This window comes from Triticum dicoccoides, chromosome 6B (assembly GCF_002162155.2).
Source record: "Triticum dicoccoides isolate Atlit2015 ecotype Zavitan chromosome 6B, WEW_v2.0, whole genome shotgun sequence".
In the NCBI taxonomy this organism is placed as follows: Eukaryota; Viridiplantae; Streptophyta; class Magnoliopsida; order Poales; family Poaceae; genus Triticum; species Triticum dicoccoides.
Window position 1 is genome coordinate 718168887 of NC_041391.1, and position 17526 is coordinate 718186412.

The window sequence follows — 17526 nt, forward strand, 5'->3', positions numbered from 1 at the left end:
AGTTTTCTATTTCTTAGGGTAACTTAAATAGCGCGCTAAGCATCTTAGCGCCGGACCTCTTTCAAATGCTATAGCGTGCTATAGCGGAGCTATAGCGCGCTATTTAAAATGTTTGTTCATTTGTTTGGACCAAAGTCTCTTAGCGCAAGGCCTTTTGTAAACGCTATAGCGTGCTATAGCGGAGCTATAGCGGGCTATTTGAAACAGTGTAGAAAACCGAAACATGTACTGTTTAATTGAAAAAAAAAGGAATGACAACGTCAATTATTGCTCGAATTAGGTAAAGTTTATGTGGCTTAGTTTATTTCACACGCCTGGCTCATTTCTTTGTGAGCGAACCTTGTCCTATCCTTTGTAAGACTTGTCAGATCCATGCGCTCCCATTAGCTCTGCGCTCTCATTAGCTATGTATACTTTTAATTCAGACCAGAATATGGATCAGCTAGCCGTTGCTATAGTAGTCCATAGTGTTGTATATTTTTCATGCGGAAGAACAAAATGCCATTCTCGGACGCTGCATCAAGGCGTCAGTTGTGCTCAAAGATCCATCTTGTAATTTTTTGAGTCAATAAGAATTGTATTTAACCAGCCTCACAAGTCACAACAATGTAAAACAACATCAGTTTTGCCAATCAAAGAGGTTATCATGATTCCAATGAGAAGTTTTCATACCTTAATTTGCATGTCGGCCCTATATTAATTTGGCCTGAATTTCATTTGTTAGGTAAAATGTTTCAGTTGAGAGTATTACCTTCTACATATCCTCTCTCTGTCATGTACCCTCACATCAAAATTACACGTCATTCCAGAAGAAAAATTCACCTGCTTATGCCACCTATTTTTCTCCAGAGTTAACCATCGTACCATCTTGTACAATAGTTTGTTCACAGTTATCAAAATGTTCAAAAGCATGAATTTGCAAAAAATGTGTAACATGTATTAGAAAATGTTTAACGTGTATGACAAAAGTGCTATGGGTGTATTAGAAAAATGTATAATGTGTACTAAAAAATAAAAATGTGTTAAAAAAAGAATAAAGAGAAATAAGAAAAAGAAAGATCGAAGAAAATCAGATAAAACCATAAACAAACACACACAAAAACAAAAAGCAGGAGAATAATTGAAGAAGCCTGGCATAGAAAACACCAAGAAAACACCTTGCCCAGAACCCACTCCCAGAACTCCCTTGTTGGGCCAGCCCTCCCCTTCGTGCTACTCCGGGTGAAAACTAGATCTTCAGGATCGGGTAGTGGCTACAATCCCGAGTTGTGCCCTTCTTGAAGGAACCGCCTTGAAGTCCATGCTCTGTCGGTGTCCCCAGGTGGTTCATTTTGCCTCATCTGTAGTGTGCTTGGTGGTCAATGGGGTACTGTTGCGGTGCATTGGCACCCTTGTATCTTGCCTTGGGTGTGTGTGTTGTGTGTGGTGGTGGCATGCTGTATCGGTGTCTTGTATCTCTGGTCGTTGCTTTAATATAAAGTGGGGCAGAAGTCTTTTTCGGTAATATGGCTTTGGCGCTCGCCGGAGACGATACAGAAATCCATTTTGTAGCGGACAATATATAGCTCAGCGCATCCTAGGTGTGGAATATGGGCCACACACATCATGTGGGCTGCTAATTGATGAGCAATCTAGCATGTGTCTCATTCATATAATAAAGATACGACCATCAAGGGGCGACTTCCACCGTTGACCAAGAGGTCAGATTATGAGCCCACCAGGATTCTCAAGATCTTTGAGCTCCAGGCAGACTCGAGGACTACGGACGGTGAAATACACTGGGGTGGCTCACCGGCTAGGATCCCGGCAGCGGACCTGACCGGGGGGGGCACGAGTCCCACCATACATGAAGAGAGAGGAGGGATCTCGGAGGAAGGATAAGCATTGTCAGACCATCTTGATCCCCAAGTTGACGAGGCTAAGGAGGAGGCCAAGGAGGGCTCGCAATCCCATCTACTCTCCCGTAGAACTACTCTCAGTAGCCATCTCATCCATATCATTGTCATCCATCACACGAGCCACGAGGTATTCCCCACCATGAATAACAACAGGAAGCGGGATATAGGGTATTACTCTTCGTAGGCCTGAACCGGGGTAACTTGTGTGTGCACGCTCTGTCCCGGTACTTTCGGCCACGCAAGGCACACTACTGAGAGATCTGGTGGTTTTTCGCCCCGTCAATAACCATCATGCAACACTTGAGGTAGTACCGTTTATAACTCTCACTAGTAGAAAACAGGGCATACGTCTGGGCCAGATAAGCCCATTAGTCCCAGTTCGGTCACGAACCGGTACCCATGGGCCCATTGGTCCCGGTTCGTGAGGCCAGGGGGCTTGCCAGGCCTCGTGGGGCCATTGGTCCCGGTTCGTGAGGCCAGGGGGCTTGCCAGGCCTCGTGGGGCCATTGGTCCCGGTTCGACTGGCCCCTTTGGTCCTGGATGGCGGCACGAACCGGGACCAATGGGCCTCGCTCCTGACCCACTACCATTGGTCCCAGCTGGTGGCCTGGACCGGGACCAAAGGAGGTCTTTAGGACCGGGTCAAGCCACAAACCGGGACCAATGAACCAGCCAGGGGAGAGGGCTTTTGTGTGTAAAACAAGAAAAGCAAAAAAAAATCATAAAATAAATAAAAAATAAAATAAAGAAAAGAAAATAAATAAGTAGAAACCAAATAAAATAAATAAGTAGAAACAGAAAAAACTTTAATAAATAAGTAGAAACAAAATAAACTTTAATAATATAGAATAAATAAACTGTAATAAAATAAATAAAAATAGCAACAGTAAGTAGAAACAAAATAAAATAAATAAAGCAAAAAAGAAAGAATTTTCATAAAATAAATAAAAGAAGCAAAAAAGAAAAGAAAATAAATAAGTAGAAACAAAATAAACTTTAATAAATAAGTAAAAAGAAAATAAACTTTTATAAAACCTCTAGTATTATGGAAACTAAAATTATATAAAATTTATGGAACTAAAATTATCAAAGTATTTTTTTGTTCAAAACATTAAAAGAAAAAAGAATTTTCATAAAGAAATTTTTTGTTAGAAACTTTAATAGCAAAAAGAATTATCATAAAGAATTTTTTGTTAGAAATTGAAATAACAAAAAATGCTTTTGGATATAATGATAAAACACAGTAAAATTAAATAGCAGGAGAAAGAATCACTCAAAAATCTACGTTTATAGTACAGTTATTCAAAAACTAGTGATTCACACAAATTTCAAAAAATTCAAATTTAAACTATTCAAATTCGAAAACAAATGGCACTTACAGAAAGTTTATAATTTTAGTTAGTAGACTGAACATCCTGAACCTGAACCTGAAAAGGTGGTTTTCTGCAAACTTCGCTCCCGTGAAACTTGAATTTTTAGATTGATGGAGGTGAGCCCAACCGTTGCTGCCCCGAACGAGCTACGGACCGACCTCGTGTCGGTGGCTGCCAATGTGCGCCGGCGCTGGCGGCGTCATGCTACAAAGAGATCGAAGCAGGGCAAGGGGGGTTCGTACTCGTATAACGCTGCAGGTGGGAGTGGGTTTAAGTGGGATTCACTATCCCATCCCACTTAAACCGCTTCAGTGGGAGCCCATTGGACAGGTAAAAAATTAACTGGGCTAGCCCTATTAGCCCAGTGGAATCCCACCTTAGCCCGATAGGTTAGTTCTCTCGCTGGACAGAGGAGGCGCTGCAGCGCAGGCGCACTCCTGCCACCTTCTCTTCCGCCTCGCACTCAGCACCTCTCGGCCTCCCCTCCCTCGCAGCTTCTTGCCGTCCCAATCAACACTCGCCGATCCCCTCGAGCACGGCCGGACGCGATGGTCAGGTCGCCGGCGGCCCCAACCCCGACCCCCAGGTCGCCAGCGGCCCCAAAACCGAACTCCAGCTCGCCGGCAGCCCCAACCCCGACCCCCAGGTCGCCTGCTGCAGGTAGTCAAACATCCAGATCCTTTTCCTTTCCATTTACCATGTAGGATTCAGATGCTGATGGATTGCTCATGGATTCTAGTGAAAATTTGCAAGATTCCTGTTTCAGTTTCTGTTAAAACTCAAGATTAAGTTGTTGATGGATTGCTCATGGATTCAGATGCTTGCTTTCCTTCCAAGTTCAGAGTCAAGATCTACTGAAATTAATTTTTTTCCCTTCTGTTTCAAGTTGTCATTTCTAACCAAAACTTGCATCTATAGTGTTATTATTAAATGAACTTGAATCTTACTGTATTTTTGTTGGCTACAAATAGTCTGAACCAAGTTAGAATGAATGCCTTTGCATTTTATCCCCCTGGGAAGGCAGATGCTTACAAAATGAACTTGCACAAAAGTGAGGAGCAACTTCTACAAATAGTCTGAAACAAGTTAGGTTTAGCATTGTGGTTTGCAGAGGGCTCCAAATTCAAATGAATTGTTTGTTTCACAACTGAATGTAATTTCCCATGCCATAAGTGAGGAGCAATCAGTAGTACAGCATGTTCTTCCTTTCTTATTCTGTTGTACCTGTTAATAATGTCTGAACTTGACTCATCATATATAACTTGGTTGTGAAAATTTTCAGATCTTGAGGAGCACAAGGTTACTAATGAGCTCTTGCGTGCCATAAAAATTGAGAAGGCTAATGACCCGGATCTTGAAGAGCACAAGGGTGCTGGTGAGCTCCTTATGGAACCACCAAAGTGCAAGAAAAGGAAGCGAAGTAGGCAGAGTAGCGGCAAGCTTCATGGGGAACACCAAGAAACGAACAAAGTCGTCATGAAGCCGTCGACGTCCAAGAAAAAGAGGAAGGTAAAATTATCACACTACTTTATCATGAAGCCGTTGATGTCCAGGAAATAGACATGACGTCTTTATGTCTATTTTACTGTTTAGCAATACTTATTAGACAACAACAATTTTTTTCTCTCAGGCAAGTGAAGGAATGTGCACTAATCCGCCGGCACCGTTGTTTGGACCTTTGGCCGTTGACATGGATAAGCAGCTACCACCATTGAAGAAAAAAAAAGCTTAATAAGGTGAATTTTGATTGCGAATGATTGTCTCTGAATCAAATTGCCCTTCTCAAGCTTATCTGTCTACCCTTTTCTTGTTTCCTAGAGAGATATTTAATTGCAGCAACTATCAGATTGACTCTTTATCAAGCTTATTGTGTATGCTTTTCTTGTTTCCCAGAGAGATGTTGCAACTATACCATCATCCGGATCTTTGCCCATTGACAAGCATAGGCAGCCATCACCTGGATATTTGCCTGTTGACAAGGATAAGCAACCATCATCTGGATCTTTGGCCGTTGACAAGAATAAGCATCCATCACTATCCAAAAAAGTGGTAAGGTCTCCGGTCCTTAACAATGTCGTAGTTTCGTTCTTAGCAAGAAAAGAAAAAAAGGCTAAGTCACTAGAGAGCTCTCCAACGTCACAGCCTTCACTGCTAGCTCTATCACCCAAAGCAGCAAACCTTGGTTCACGCAGACCACGAAAATTAAAATCAAAAATTTGGAAAGAGGCAGAGCCAATCTATATTGATGGAATGCTTGCACATGGTCGTTGCATTCATTGCGACAAACTCTTTCCTGCCTCAAAAAAGTCAGGTACAAGTCACATCGGTAAACATTTGGTGGTATGTGAAGAGAAGGCTAAAATGGATGGTATGGTTGCCAAGATACGAATTGATAGTGCAATTGATCCAGAGTGGAAGTTTGACCAAGGGCGTGCATGTAGAGCACTGGCAAAGTTGATTGGTGCTACATGAATTACCTTTCAATTTTGTTGAATATCCTGGCTTTAGGTCCTTTGTTAAGACGTTGAATCCATGGTTCAACGTGGTATGCAGAGAAACAATCAAACAAGATTGCATTGATGCATATGATAGACACAAAAAAGAAATTCAAGCACTTTTTAGCAATCTAAGTTCTCGAGTATCATTAACGGGTGACATGTGGACGTCCAATCAGAAGCTGGGTTATTTATGCATAACTGCCCACTTTATTGATAGCTCATGGACTCTACAAAACAGAATAATCACATTTTGCCTCTTGGAAACTCCACACAACGCTCATAACATGTTTGACATGGTGCAAAAGAGCTTGAGAGATTGGAAAATTGAAGACAGAATCTTTAGCTTCACCCTGGACAATGCACCAGTTAATACCTCGATGGTTGGCCACTTGAGAAAAAATTTGGTAGATAGGTATCTTGTGCATCATAGTGGAAAATTATTGCATGTTAGATGTGCTGCACATGTACTAAATCTAGTGGTGCAAGATGGGCTCGACGCAATGGCGTCAGTTGTTGATAGAATCAGAGAATCAGTGTTGTATGTCAAGAGTTCGCAAGGCAGAATGGAGAAATTCAATGCGATGATTGCGCGGGTGGGACTTGCTTGTAAAAACCATCCTTCGCTAGATGTGCCTACCCGATGGAATTCAACGTACCTAATGCTTGAATCATCATTGCCGTTCAGAGCAGCGTTCGAAGCCTTGAAAGAAACTGACAAAGATTATAAATTTGCTCCTTCAGCTAGTGAATGGGAGATGGCTGAAGCTATTTGCCATCTTTTGGGCGCTTTTTACACAGCCACAAAGAAAATCTCGGGTAGGACATATCCCACCTCTCACCTGTACTTCTATGAGGTCTGGAATGTGAAGCAGATAATGGAGAAAGAAGTCACAAGTGAAAATCCTACCATTGTTGCCATGGTGAAAGAGATGGAGGAGAAATGGATGAAATATTTTGAGGAGTCATTCTTAACAAGTTGTCTGCCGGTGATATTTGATCCGAGGTACAAATATGAATATGTTCACTTCCGACTGACCGCAACTTTTGGTGGTGGCGCCGAGAAATATCTTACCAAGGTGAATAGTGTAATGAAGATCCTATATGCTGAATATGCATCTGAATATGAAAACACTTCTGATGAAGGTGATCAGGTTGCAGAGGAGGATGGTGAGGGCACTCTCGATGACTGGGATAAGCATTTGAGATTGAAAAGATCCCACAACTCAAATGAGCTACAATGATATCTTGAAGAAGACCTGTTTCCTCGCCGACAGAAATTGGATATCTTAAAGTGGTGGGAGATTCACTCCCCAAAGTATCCAGTGCTTGCCGCTATAGCATGGGACATATTGGCAGTGTCTGCGTCTACAGTGCCTGCAGAGGCTGCATTCAGCAATGCCGGAAGGATCATCACTGCTCAAAGAAGTAGTTTGACCCCAAGTACTGTTGAGACGCTGGTGTGCCTCGAGGATTGGTTTCGAGCGGCTGGTAATATGTTTTTTATTATTTTCCCATACTTTATTTAATACCTTCCATGTTGAATGTTTCATTTTGAATGCCTTCAATATTGCAGATCGCCAAAAGGCGGAACCAACAGTTGAAGACCATGGTGGTGAGCAAGACGATGCTGGAACCACCTAAGGTAATTCTGCCAATTGTACTTTGCACTTTTGGTACATTATTATATACACTATGGGGACTGTATCTTAGTCCTAGTGTTCAACTCCGGTAGTTTCGATATACTACAAATGTGAAAAAATAGCGCCTTTGAGCAGTCTCCCACTGCACGGTTACATGAGACTGTCTCCTGATATTGCGAATTCAGGCGATTGAAGTCTCATCTGAGTATGAGTAGCCTGAGTGAGCCAGCAAGTGATTCCATTAGTTATAACTTAGTAACTTTTGGGAATGGAAAATTTGTATTGCCACTGATTAGATGTGGTAGAAGGGATTGTGTATGGTTGTCAGATATTTATTTCTGGAGATGACTTGTAGCCAATAGTCCTGGCATTGACATTTATACTGATGTGTGCTATTTGGCTCAGATTTTGGTCCTGTTGGTCTCGCGACATTTATACTGAACTTGAACATGTAAAATTTCATTGGCTGGCGTCGGTCACAAAAAATAGTGTGCTCGGCCTTGCATTTTCACTTGATAGAATCTGGCACTAATGTGATTCTTATAGCCGAAGGTGCTATACACCTCATTCTAACACCATTTTACTGTGCTGCAAAACTGCAGGTACCACACCTATTCACACCATGCCTGCCGTGCGCGTCATGTAGCTAACAAGTTGAATTTGTCATCAACCTATCCGTTGTTGGAGTTGTTCTTCAAGAATCAGGTCCTCTGTTCAGACTCTGTGGACATTCGTCATCAACCTGCCGTGCGCTTCATGCATTCGTCACCATTTTAGTGTGCTCGGCCTTGCATTTTCACTTGATCAGTAGTTGTGTGTTCTCGCCGTCGTCGAGACTCTGCAAAGTTAACCAACAGATGGAACACACTTTAATTGTTGTCTTGGTTTGCACTCTTATTATCCTCTCGTAAATCGATTCATCCGTATATGTAACTGAAGATTTAGTGGATTCGATCGATTCATTCTATATGTAACTGAAGGTTTAGTAGATCTCAAGTGTGATGTTTACATACTATGCTGCTGCTCAGTTATTTCATACCATGCTGCAGCTCTATACCAGGTTTATGCAAATGTATTTGTTAGGTGGGGATCCCACTTGTTCCCACCTAATTTATGCTAGAATTTGTGGGATGCCCACTTTTTAACATCAGACGTAGTGGGACGTGGTGGATTGTAGGTGGGACTCCCACATAGAGTCCCACCTGCAGCGTCATACTCGTACCTACTCCCTCCGTTCCAAAATAGATGACCCAACTTTATACTATTAGTATAAAGTTGGGTCATCTATTTTGGAACGGAGGGAGTAGCTAACAGGATGGATCTGCCGCTGTGTGGCGGGCAGCTTTCCTGGCGAGGAGAAGCTCGGACGGCGGCGACGCGTGCATGGCGAGACGAAGGGGAGGCGCAGGAGAGTGGCAGCAGTGGGGAGTGAGAGGAGAAGGGGATGAATCTTCTGGCAACACGTAAACAATGACCGACGAGGAATGAATGGTCGTCGCCAAGTCGTCGTCGTCTGGCCCATCTCTCTCTCTCTGTTCCGTGGGCCCAAAACCACGTGGCCTAACAGAGTGTGTCGGCTCTCCCATGCGCAAAAAAAGAGACTTTAAAATCTTTTTGGGCACCATCACTTTTGCATCTAATTTAGAGTACCAGTTATTGAGAAGGAAACAAGATATTGCTACTCCTAATTAACTTCATCTGAAGCAACAAGTTTCTAATTTTCTGGAGCTAGATGCAGATCAGTTCATCAGTACTATTGCACAGTATAATTCAACAATGGGTAATCACCGCTTCTGCCGTCGCCAATGGCGCTGATCGGTTGTGAGGATGCCCTCATCGAACTAACTTGCGCCTACACGAAGTTAATGTGCGTGTGCGCGCGCGTGCGCGTGTTGCATCGGTGCCGAAACAATCGATACAGAATGCCCTTGTGGCCTCCTCAGCTTCCAAAACTACCCGGGTTTTTTTGGGGATAAACTAGCTGGTAGTTTGTTTCCCGCCGTAGTGTCGGCTGACCATCTAGAACCTTCCCTAGACCGCGTTTTTTCCTGCTTTTTTGCATGATTTTTTTCTTTTTCATCTTTTTTTTTATTTTCTTCTGTTCTTTTTATTTTATTTTTGTTTTTAATTTCATGCACATTTTTTGAAATTTGCAAACCTTTTCAAATTGGCAAACAATTTTTGCAATTCATGATCCATTTTTGAATTCACAAAAAAATCCCAAGTTTGTGAAATATTTTTTAACACGGATATTTATTTGAATTCGCAAGCAACTTCAGAATTTGCACACATTCTTTAAAATTCATGAATGTTTTTTGAATTCACTAACATTTTTCCAATCCAAGAACAATTTTTAAAATACTTGAACGTTTTTGCAAACTCGCGAACAATGTTTTGAAAATTGTGAACATTTTTTAAACTCATGAGCATTTTTTGAAATTCATGGTTTTTTACTAAAATGTAAACTTTCTTTTTGAATAAATGAACATTTTTTGAATTAATGCACATTTCTTCCATCAGTATTTTTTGGAGCTACAATCGTATTTGAATCGGCGGACATTGTATGATATTCTGAACAGTTTAAGAAAAACAGGAACATTTTTAGAATTTGTGAACATGTTTTCGTTTTCACAAACATTTTTTGATACATGATTTTTTTTAAATGTATAATTTATTTTGAAATTTGGAACTTTTTTGAAATCCTGAATTTTTTTGAGGAATAAAAATTGAAAAGAAAAAACAAAATGCATAAAGCAAAAAAAATGATAAAAACTGGTGCTTCTTGCAAAGCACATAGGCCGGCCTAGAAGCGCACCCAGCTGCACCTTGCGCGTCACCCAGCATGTTGTGCGCGAAATAGGAGCTCCCCTCTGCCCCTGCTTGTGGCTTCCTGGTTTTAGTTGTGGTTTCGTGGTTTCATGCATGTTGTTCCCCAACGTGTGTTCCTACGGATTTCGTAGCGGTTCGAGTTTCACTCGAGCTACAAGTGTATTTTGTATGGGTTTTAGTGAGTTCTAGTGTGGGTCTCCTATCCTATATATTCCTTCCGTCCCAAAATAAGTATCTCAACTTTACAACTTTATACTAAAGTTAGTGTATGTTGATGGAATTGTACGATGTATTGATCAGGTGCAATCGCACATATATATGATGTACAACGGTAGACCACGACCTCAACTATACAAAGAAATTAGGAGGTGCAACACCCCCCCCCCTCCCACACACACACACACTGTCGAAGCGGCGACATTGCTGACGCAAAGACTGGATCGGAACTCCTCGAAGAATGCCATAAGCAAGCCCTTGGTCATGATATCTGCAAATTGTTGGGAAGTAGGAACGTGTAGAACACAAATATGGCCAAGGGCCACCTAATCCCGAACAAAATGAATATCTAACTCAATATGCTTGGTACGACGATGATGAACCAGGTTGGCAAAGAGGTAGACAGCCGAGACATGTCGCAGTAGACCACCATTGCTCAGTCGACAGGACATGAAAGCTCCTGGAGCAGCTGATGAACCCACAAACACTCGGCGACGACGTTGGCCACAACGCGATACTTAGCCTCAGTACGGAAACGGGAGACCGTAGGTTGCCGCTTGGACAACCACGAGATAAGCGAGGGTCCAAGGAAAACACAGTAGCCCGAAGTGGAGCGACGAGTGTCGAGGCAGCCGGCCTAGTCGGCATCGGAGTAGGCGGTGAGGACAATGTCGGTCGAGGCGTGCAACGTGACGCCGAGATCCATAGTGACACAGATATAGCGGAGACTCCGCTTGACAGTGGCCCAATGAACGTCCCGAGGAGCATGCATGTGAAGATACACCTGCTGAACTGCATACTGGAGCTCCGGTCGAGTGAGAGTGAGGTACTGGAGAGCCCTAACAATAGACCGCTAAAAGCAACATCTGAAGCAGGAGAACCATATGTGGCAGAGAGCTCGGCCTTCGTATCAACAGGCATGGTGGCGGGCTTGCAATTAAGCATGCCAACACGATCGAGGAGTTTGTGAGCATACTTTCGCTGGTGAAGGAAGAAGCCATCCGGACGATGCAACACCTCAACACCGAGGAAGTAGTGCAAAGGACCTAAGTCCTTGATGGTAAACTCAGCGCGAAGACGATCACTGAGCTCACTGAGAAGGCCAGCCATACATGCCGTCAGGATGATGTTGTCGATGTAAAGGAGTATATATGCAGTGTCGGAGCCCTGGTGGTAAACAAACAGCTATGCGTCCAAGCAGATAGAGCGAAACCCAAGTTGGTGCAGAAACACCGCGAAGCACTGCTACCAAGCGCGAGGAACCTGCTTAAGTCCATACAAGAACCACGAGAGCAAACACATGTGGTTGGGATGTGCCGGATCAACGAACCCAGCACCTGGATGGCGAGGAGAAGCTCGGACACCGGCGACGCGTGCACCGCGAGACGAGGGCGAGGCACAGGAGAGTGGCAGCAGTAGGAGTGAGAGAAGGGATGGATATGGTCACTGATCAGTCACCACAACGCGTTAACAAGGACCGACCAGCAATGGTGGTCGCCAAGTCCTCGTTGCGCTCTCTGTTCCGTGGGCCCAAAACCACGTGGCCTAGCAGGTTGTGCACGCCCTCTCGTGGAGCAAATAAAAAATAAAATCAGATTTTTGAAAACTTTTTGGGCACCAGCATTTCTTATACATTTTGCATCTTTTTTTTTGTGAATAAGAACTTCTCATTACTCAACCAAGGGAAACATTGTCAAGTTTACATAAATCCTCAACTTTCCATCGGAGCATGCCGTACTTGTACAAACCAACCTGCGATCAACATGGGCGTGTTTGCTTGCGAAATAGCTGCACTAGTTTAGATCATACGTATAAATATACAACAACGTGTTTGGTTGGCGGAGTGAGGTCGCATCGGAGGGATCGGTGCACCGGGGTACATCACTTGCCTGGTCTTTGTACTGGCCAACAGTGGCGGCGTCCGTTTCCTATCCTCCTTGCAGGCTCCGTCGCGGTGCTCCCTCTCTTTTGAGGTTACTCCGGGTGAAAACTTGATCCGCGGGTTCGGATAATGGCGGCTTTGGTCGTTCCGTTGTTGGAGGCATCGTTTTGGAGTCCTCGCTCCGCCGTCTGTCGTCTCATCTCTCCTCGATGGATTGCTCATGGTGATCTCCGTCGGCTCTAAGCGACGCTTCTTTGTTCATATTTTTGGTACTTTGTAGTCGTTGGAGTGGTGTGTTGGTGCCCGGCACCCTTGTATCTAGCCTTGGGTGTGTGGTGTGTGTTTGTATCGGCTCGCGATTGTAATTGATGAGGGATGCTTTATAATATAAAGCGGGGAAATCCTTTTTCGTAAAAATATACAACAATGGAACAGAGGCAGGTCTATTCTCTCTCTCTCTCTCTCTCTCTCTCTCTCTCTCTCTCTCTCTCTCTCTCTCTCGGGAGAGGCAGAGAGATGCGTTGCAGCACCCGAGCTCCAGTGCTCTCTATATTTGAACAATTTGAAATTCGTGTTTTGAAAGTTTCAAAAAAATGTGAATTTTTTTCTGGGGATACATATACACATTCTGAATACCCGTGGAAAGTTTTCTTACAAATCTCATTTTGTTTTGGGCTATAGAAAAAAACAAAATTTTGACAGTATGTAGGAGAAAAGGGGTGCCATTTTCTGTCAGAAATTTATTTATTTTTGTATTTCCCAAAATACAAAGTATTTCTTTTCCAGATTTTTACCAGGCCTTAGGAATATGTATATGTATTCACGTATTTGTTTTAAGATTTTTTTGAGCATCTGAAGTGTGTTTTTCAGAAATTTCAAATACCAAGAGCACTGGAGCTCGGTAGCTGCAGTCACTTTTCGGGGAGAGGCAGGTCTATTCAGCACCCAGCATGCAACTTTGCTGATAGAATACCATTCATTCCCGTACCAGTACAATGCTAATGTAACTAAGAGAGATGCTGTAGCTTGTACTGGGAATGTTGATGCCAGCAACAGAAGGCTCTCCCGTAATATCCAACAGAACGGCATCATCAAGTGTGACAGCATCTTGAGCTCATTCAATCAGAGAGACTAGCGTGTTTGTCCAACACCAGCCCAATCTGCTACGGAAGTATCTGGACCACTGGAGGGTAATATTTCGACTGCAAATGCAAATGATTGAGAAAGTTAGAACCTAACGGTGATAGCAGCCGTATATTACAGTGCAGAAACTGCTAGAAAAATGACAAGACTTCATGAGCTGTTCAGTTCAAGGAAGAGTGATTACGAGTGCACCGATCGAGCAAGTATAATACACTACAACGAACTACGTAGTAGTAAGATATACACATACATACAAATAATAAATGTACAGAAATTAAGTAACAACGTACTACGTACATAGGGTGTTGCTTGAATCAAACAGCGTGAAGCATCAAAGATCAGAGTAAGGTGGACGTTGGGATGTTTGCCAACTGCTCTCTCCAGGGAAGCCATTACGGCGTCAAGGATCCACTTCTTCGTGACACCCGAGCAACGCAACTCGCATCTGAATGTGACGAGTCTGGAGAGGTTTTTAACTCCAAAATACCAAGAACGTGCACTGCTGAAAGATTGGTTTTCAAAAAAGATAAATTCCAGCTTTTCTAGATTGGGCATACACCCTGGTGCAAAAAGTATATCGATTCTATATCCCTGCACCGTATAGGTAAAAATCCTCAGGCATTGGAACCCAGCTTCACTACTGACTACCAGGCATTCATCTTTACAAGAAAATTGATTTTTCCTTCCTTGAGGACTTAGAGTGAGCAGAGCAGGCAAGGCTCCAAAGATATAGAGATGTTCGTGCGATATTAATTCCATTTCCAAGCATAACTTTTGCAGGTTTTCAAATGATAGTATCCAATCCAGAACCTCTGGGAGGACACAATCCACAATCTTCAGTTTTTGGAGGTTAACCGGGGGAGAAGTGCACCATGTATTCCCTAAGATGTTGTAATCAACATTCCTTGTGGTCAGAGAACAAAGGTTCCGTGTGCATAGGTTGCCGAGAGAGGAAGCAAAAACTTCCTTGTGCTCCTGTGCAACATCCATATGACTAATGTGTAGCTTCTTCAGATTCTTTAGTTGACCCAGCTCTTGCAGAAAGTTACAGGACTGCTTGCAGGCATTCACCTCTTTCAAGCTCTCTAGTGCTTGCATCTTCGTAATTCCCTCGGGAAATAAAACATGTTTGCCAACAGCTAAATGTGCCAAATTTTCAAGATTGACAATACATGCCGGTAAATTGTATACCTCTGTCTCTCTTATGTCCAACATCTGTAAGCACCTTAAATGTCTGATTTGTTCTGGGAGCTCATTTATCTTTGTCCTGCTAATGTTGAGGTACCTTAGGTGAAACAACCTCCCTACATCAGCAAGATGGTGGTTCTCCAATTGATGGCATCCTGAAAAATCCACTGTGCGCAAATGACTAAACTTTATCACTGAAGGGATTTCTACTTCATCCCCAAACACATTAAGTGATCGGATATGAGACAATATTAGGCTTGTCGGCATGAGACTATTTGCTTTCCCTTCGGCTTGCATGGAGAGCCGACGAACTCTTCTTTGTGTCCTACTAGTTAAACTGGGGACACTAACGAAAGTAATAAAGTTCTCTTCGATGGACTTGGATACTATGAAGTCAAGAATTGCGTCATGAACTCGACAGGTAAGCACATTATCATATTTGTCCAGCTTATGAGTCTGGATCAAACTCCTATTGACGAGCTCATTAAAATATCTCTCTCCTAACTCATATGCCGAATATCTGTCATCTCTCTGAACAAATCCTTCGGCAATCCATCTCCATATTAGTGCTTTCTTCTCAATAACAGAATGTTCTGGAAATATGCTTAGATATAAAAAACATGTTTTAAGATGAGGAGGGAGATCAAAGTAACTAATTGACAATATCTTAATCATTCCTTCGATGCTAGGATTCCTTTCAAGTGCACGGCCAATTGAATCTTTCACTTGGTTCCATAAATTTTCTGTTCTTCCTCTAGTAGCCAACAGACCAGATATAGATATTATCGCCAAAGGCATCCCATCACATTTTTTCAATATTTGGTTAGAAACTTTTGTAAGGGATGGAGGACATTCTTCTCCAGAGTTGAATAATCTTCTATGAAACAGTTGTCTTGAGTGGGTCATGTTAAGAGGTCTTATATTGTAAATATGGCCACCAATTGATGAATGACATGAACATGCAACATCAGTCGAATGAGTAGTGGTGATTATTACACTGCCACATATGGTCATAGGGAAAGCATACTTAATAACATCCCATGTTTTAACATCCCATATATCGTCGATCACTATAAAATGCCTACACATGATTTTATAAGTGATATTAGTTAATACGGCATCTTAAAAATGAAGTGTACAACAAGAGAAGCATAATGATGAAAATAATTATGGAAGTATTCTGATCGATTATAAATTTACCAATGTAAGATTGATGTGAAAAAACATCAATATAAATCTTAATGGATGAAAGTGAATTGAAATGTATAAAAAGTACCTTTTCTCGGTTAGATAATCACTAATCTTGCTAATCACTTGTTCTAGGCTTCCTGCTTCAGTGTGAGCGTAAGGTTGACAACTAACTTCACTAAGAATGGTTCTCAAGATATTCATCATGTCTGGATTTCGCGACACCGACACGAAAGCCTTGCACTTGAATTTCTCTTTGAGCTCTTGATACACTTGGTTTGCAAGAGTTGTCTTGCCCATTCCTCCAGATCCGACAATGGTGACCACCTTCAGTTGTTGTTTCTCTGACAAACATCCATCCAGTCCCGTCAATAGCTTGATTACCTCGGCCTTGGGTTTATCAATTCCGATGAGTTTTGATGCATGCTCAAAGATAGCAAGAGCTCTAGGGTCAGCAACTTCATTTCTAGTGTTAGAGAAGGCCTCATGGGTCTTAGAGTAAGTCTCACGTGTCTTGTACCTTGCATTCCTGTCGGCCACCTCAATTATCTGTTTCTTCAAATCTTGTATCTCGATACCAATCCGCCGACGAGCCTTCATCTTTCCCATCTTCTCTAGCAAGTGTTTGCTCTTCTCCATAAATCCATCCGGCTTAGTATCTTTGTCGTCAATGTGTTGTATGAAGTCGTCGATGGAGTCTTCCATGTCGTAGGACAGCTCTCGAACCTCATTCATCCAAACTTTGTCCTGCATATCGGAATCCTCCTCCCCTGACATTTTCGTGAGGAAAGCATCCACGGCAGCGAGTTCATGAGTGAGGGACTTGATCTCCTTGCGCACCCTCTTAAAACGCTTGTACTCATCGCCCAACAGAGTGGTCATCTTCCCCAGGACGGGTTTCAGCACCCCTGTTGCTGCACTCACCAGAGCTGCATCCATGGGTTGCAGGGCTTGGTAGCTCGGTTTATTTGCACGGATGGAGCTTGTATATCATCGACCGCATCGAGAACTAGAAGTAGTAACTTTTTAACAGTTAGTACGATTTGTGTCTGGAAACTACAACTCCATTTTCTATGTAAGGAAACTACAACTCCATAGATTAGAGGAGAAAGGAGCACGGCATGGGAGATGGATGGGGTCCGTACATACCGGGATGCTGCCGTTGACCAAACTCCGGAGACCTCGACGCGGAGGACTTGTGCAGCTGGGCAAAGAGTGAGGAGAAAGAGAGGATGTAACTACGAAGTATGTAGGTGTTTGTTGTCGAGCAAAACGCGTGCCTAACGCGAACAGGAGACGAACTGGCCGTCGGCTGATGGACTTGTCTTTGACTATAAGCTCCAGTTACGTGGAGCCTGTGTGGCCTCCTATATGATCAGTGGCGGAGGCAGCACCCGGCGACCCGGGGCAGCTGCCCGGGCTCACCAGCCAGCTGCTGTATAAAATACGCTAATTTGCTTTTTTGTTAGCGTCACATACTAATGACGTACTAATCAAATTCTTGTGCCTATCATGCAGAGTTCGGTCGCTGCAGAGACTGGTTCTTACAAAAATAATTAAAGACATGATGAAAGTTGACAGACTTCTTGTAGTTAAGCAGTTTACACGTCGGCATTTTCTAAATGTTTAGTTGCCTCCTATATAGGGGCGACTAAGAAGTCTGTTTACATA

The 17526-nt window shown here is 42.9% G+C and overlaps 2 protein-coding genes across 2 annotated transcripts; one reads left to right on the forward strand and one right to left on the reverse strand.

Annotated features, from left to right (window-relative positions):
* The first annotated feature begins 3718 nt into the window (after nt 1-3718).
* LOC119326165 (zinc finger BED domain-containing protein RICESLEEPER 2-like) lies at nt 3719-8219 on the forward strand. Its single transcript, XM_037599871.1, has 6 exons — nt 3719-3931; nt 4554-4780; nt 4902-5007; nt 5165-7257; nt 7343-7411; nt 8012-8219. The coding sequence occupies exon 4, from the start codon at nt 5928-5930 to the stop codon at nt 7008-7010; it is 1083 nt and encodes a 360-aa protein (XP_037455768.1). The 5' UTR covers nt 3719-3931; nt 4554-4780; nt 4902-5007; nt 5165-5927; the 3' UTR covers nt 7011-7257; nt 7343-7411; nt 8012-8219.
* Nucleotides 8220-13233: 5014 nt separating this feature from the next.
* LOC119326166 (disease resistance protein Pik-2-like) lies at nt 13234-17111 on the reverse strand. The gene is made up of 3 exons (XM_037599872.1): nt 17005-17111; nt 15944-16864; nt 13234-13538 (listed from the first exon to the last, which is right to left on the reverse strand). The coding sequence occupies exons 2-3, from the start codon at nt 16792-16794 to the stop codon at nt 13451-13453; spliced, it is 939 nt and encodes a 312-aa protein (XP_037455769.1). The 5' UTR covers nt 16795-16864; nt 17005-17111; the 3' UTR covers nt 13234-13450.
* Between the last annotated feature and the right edge of the window lie 415 nt (nt 17112-17526).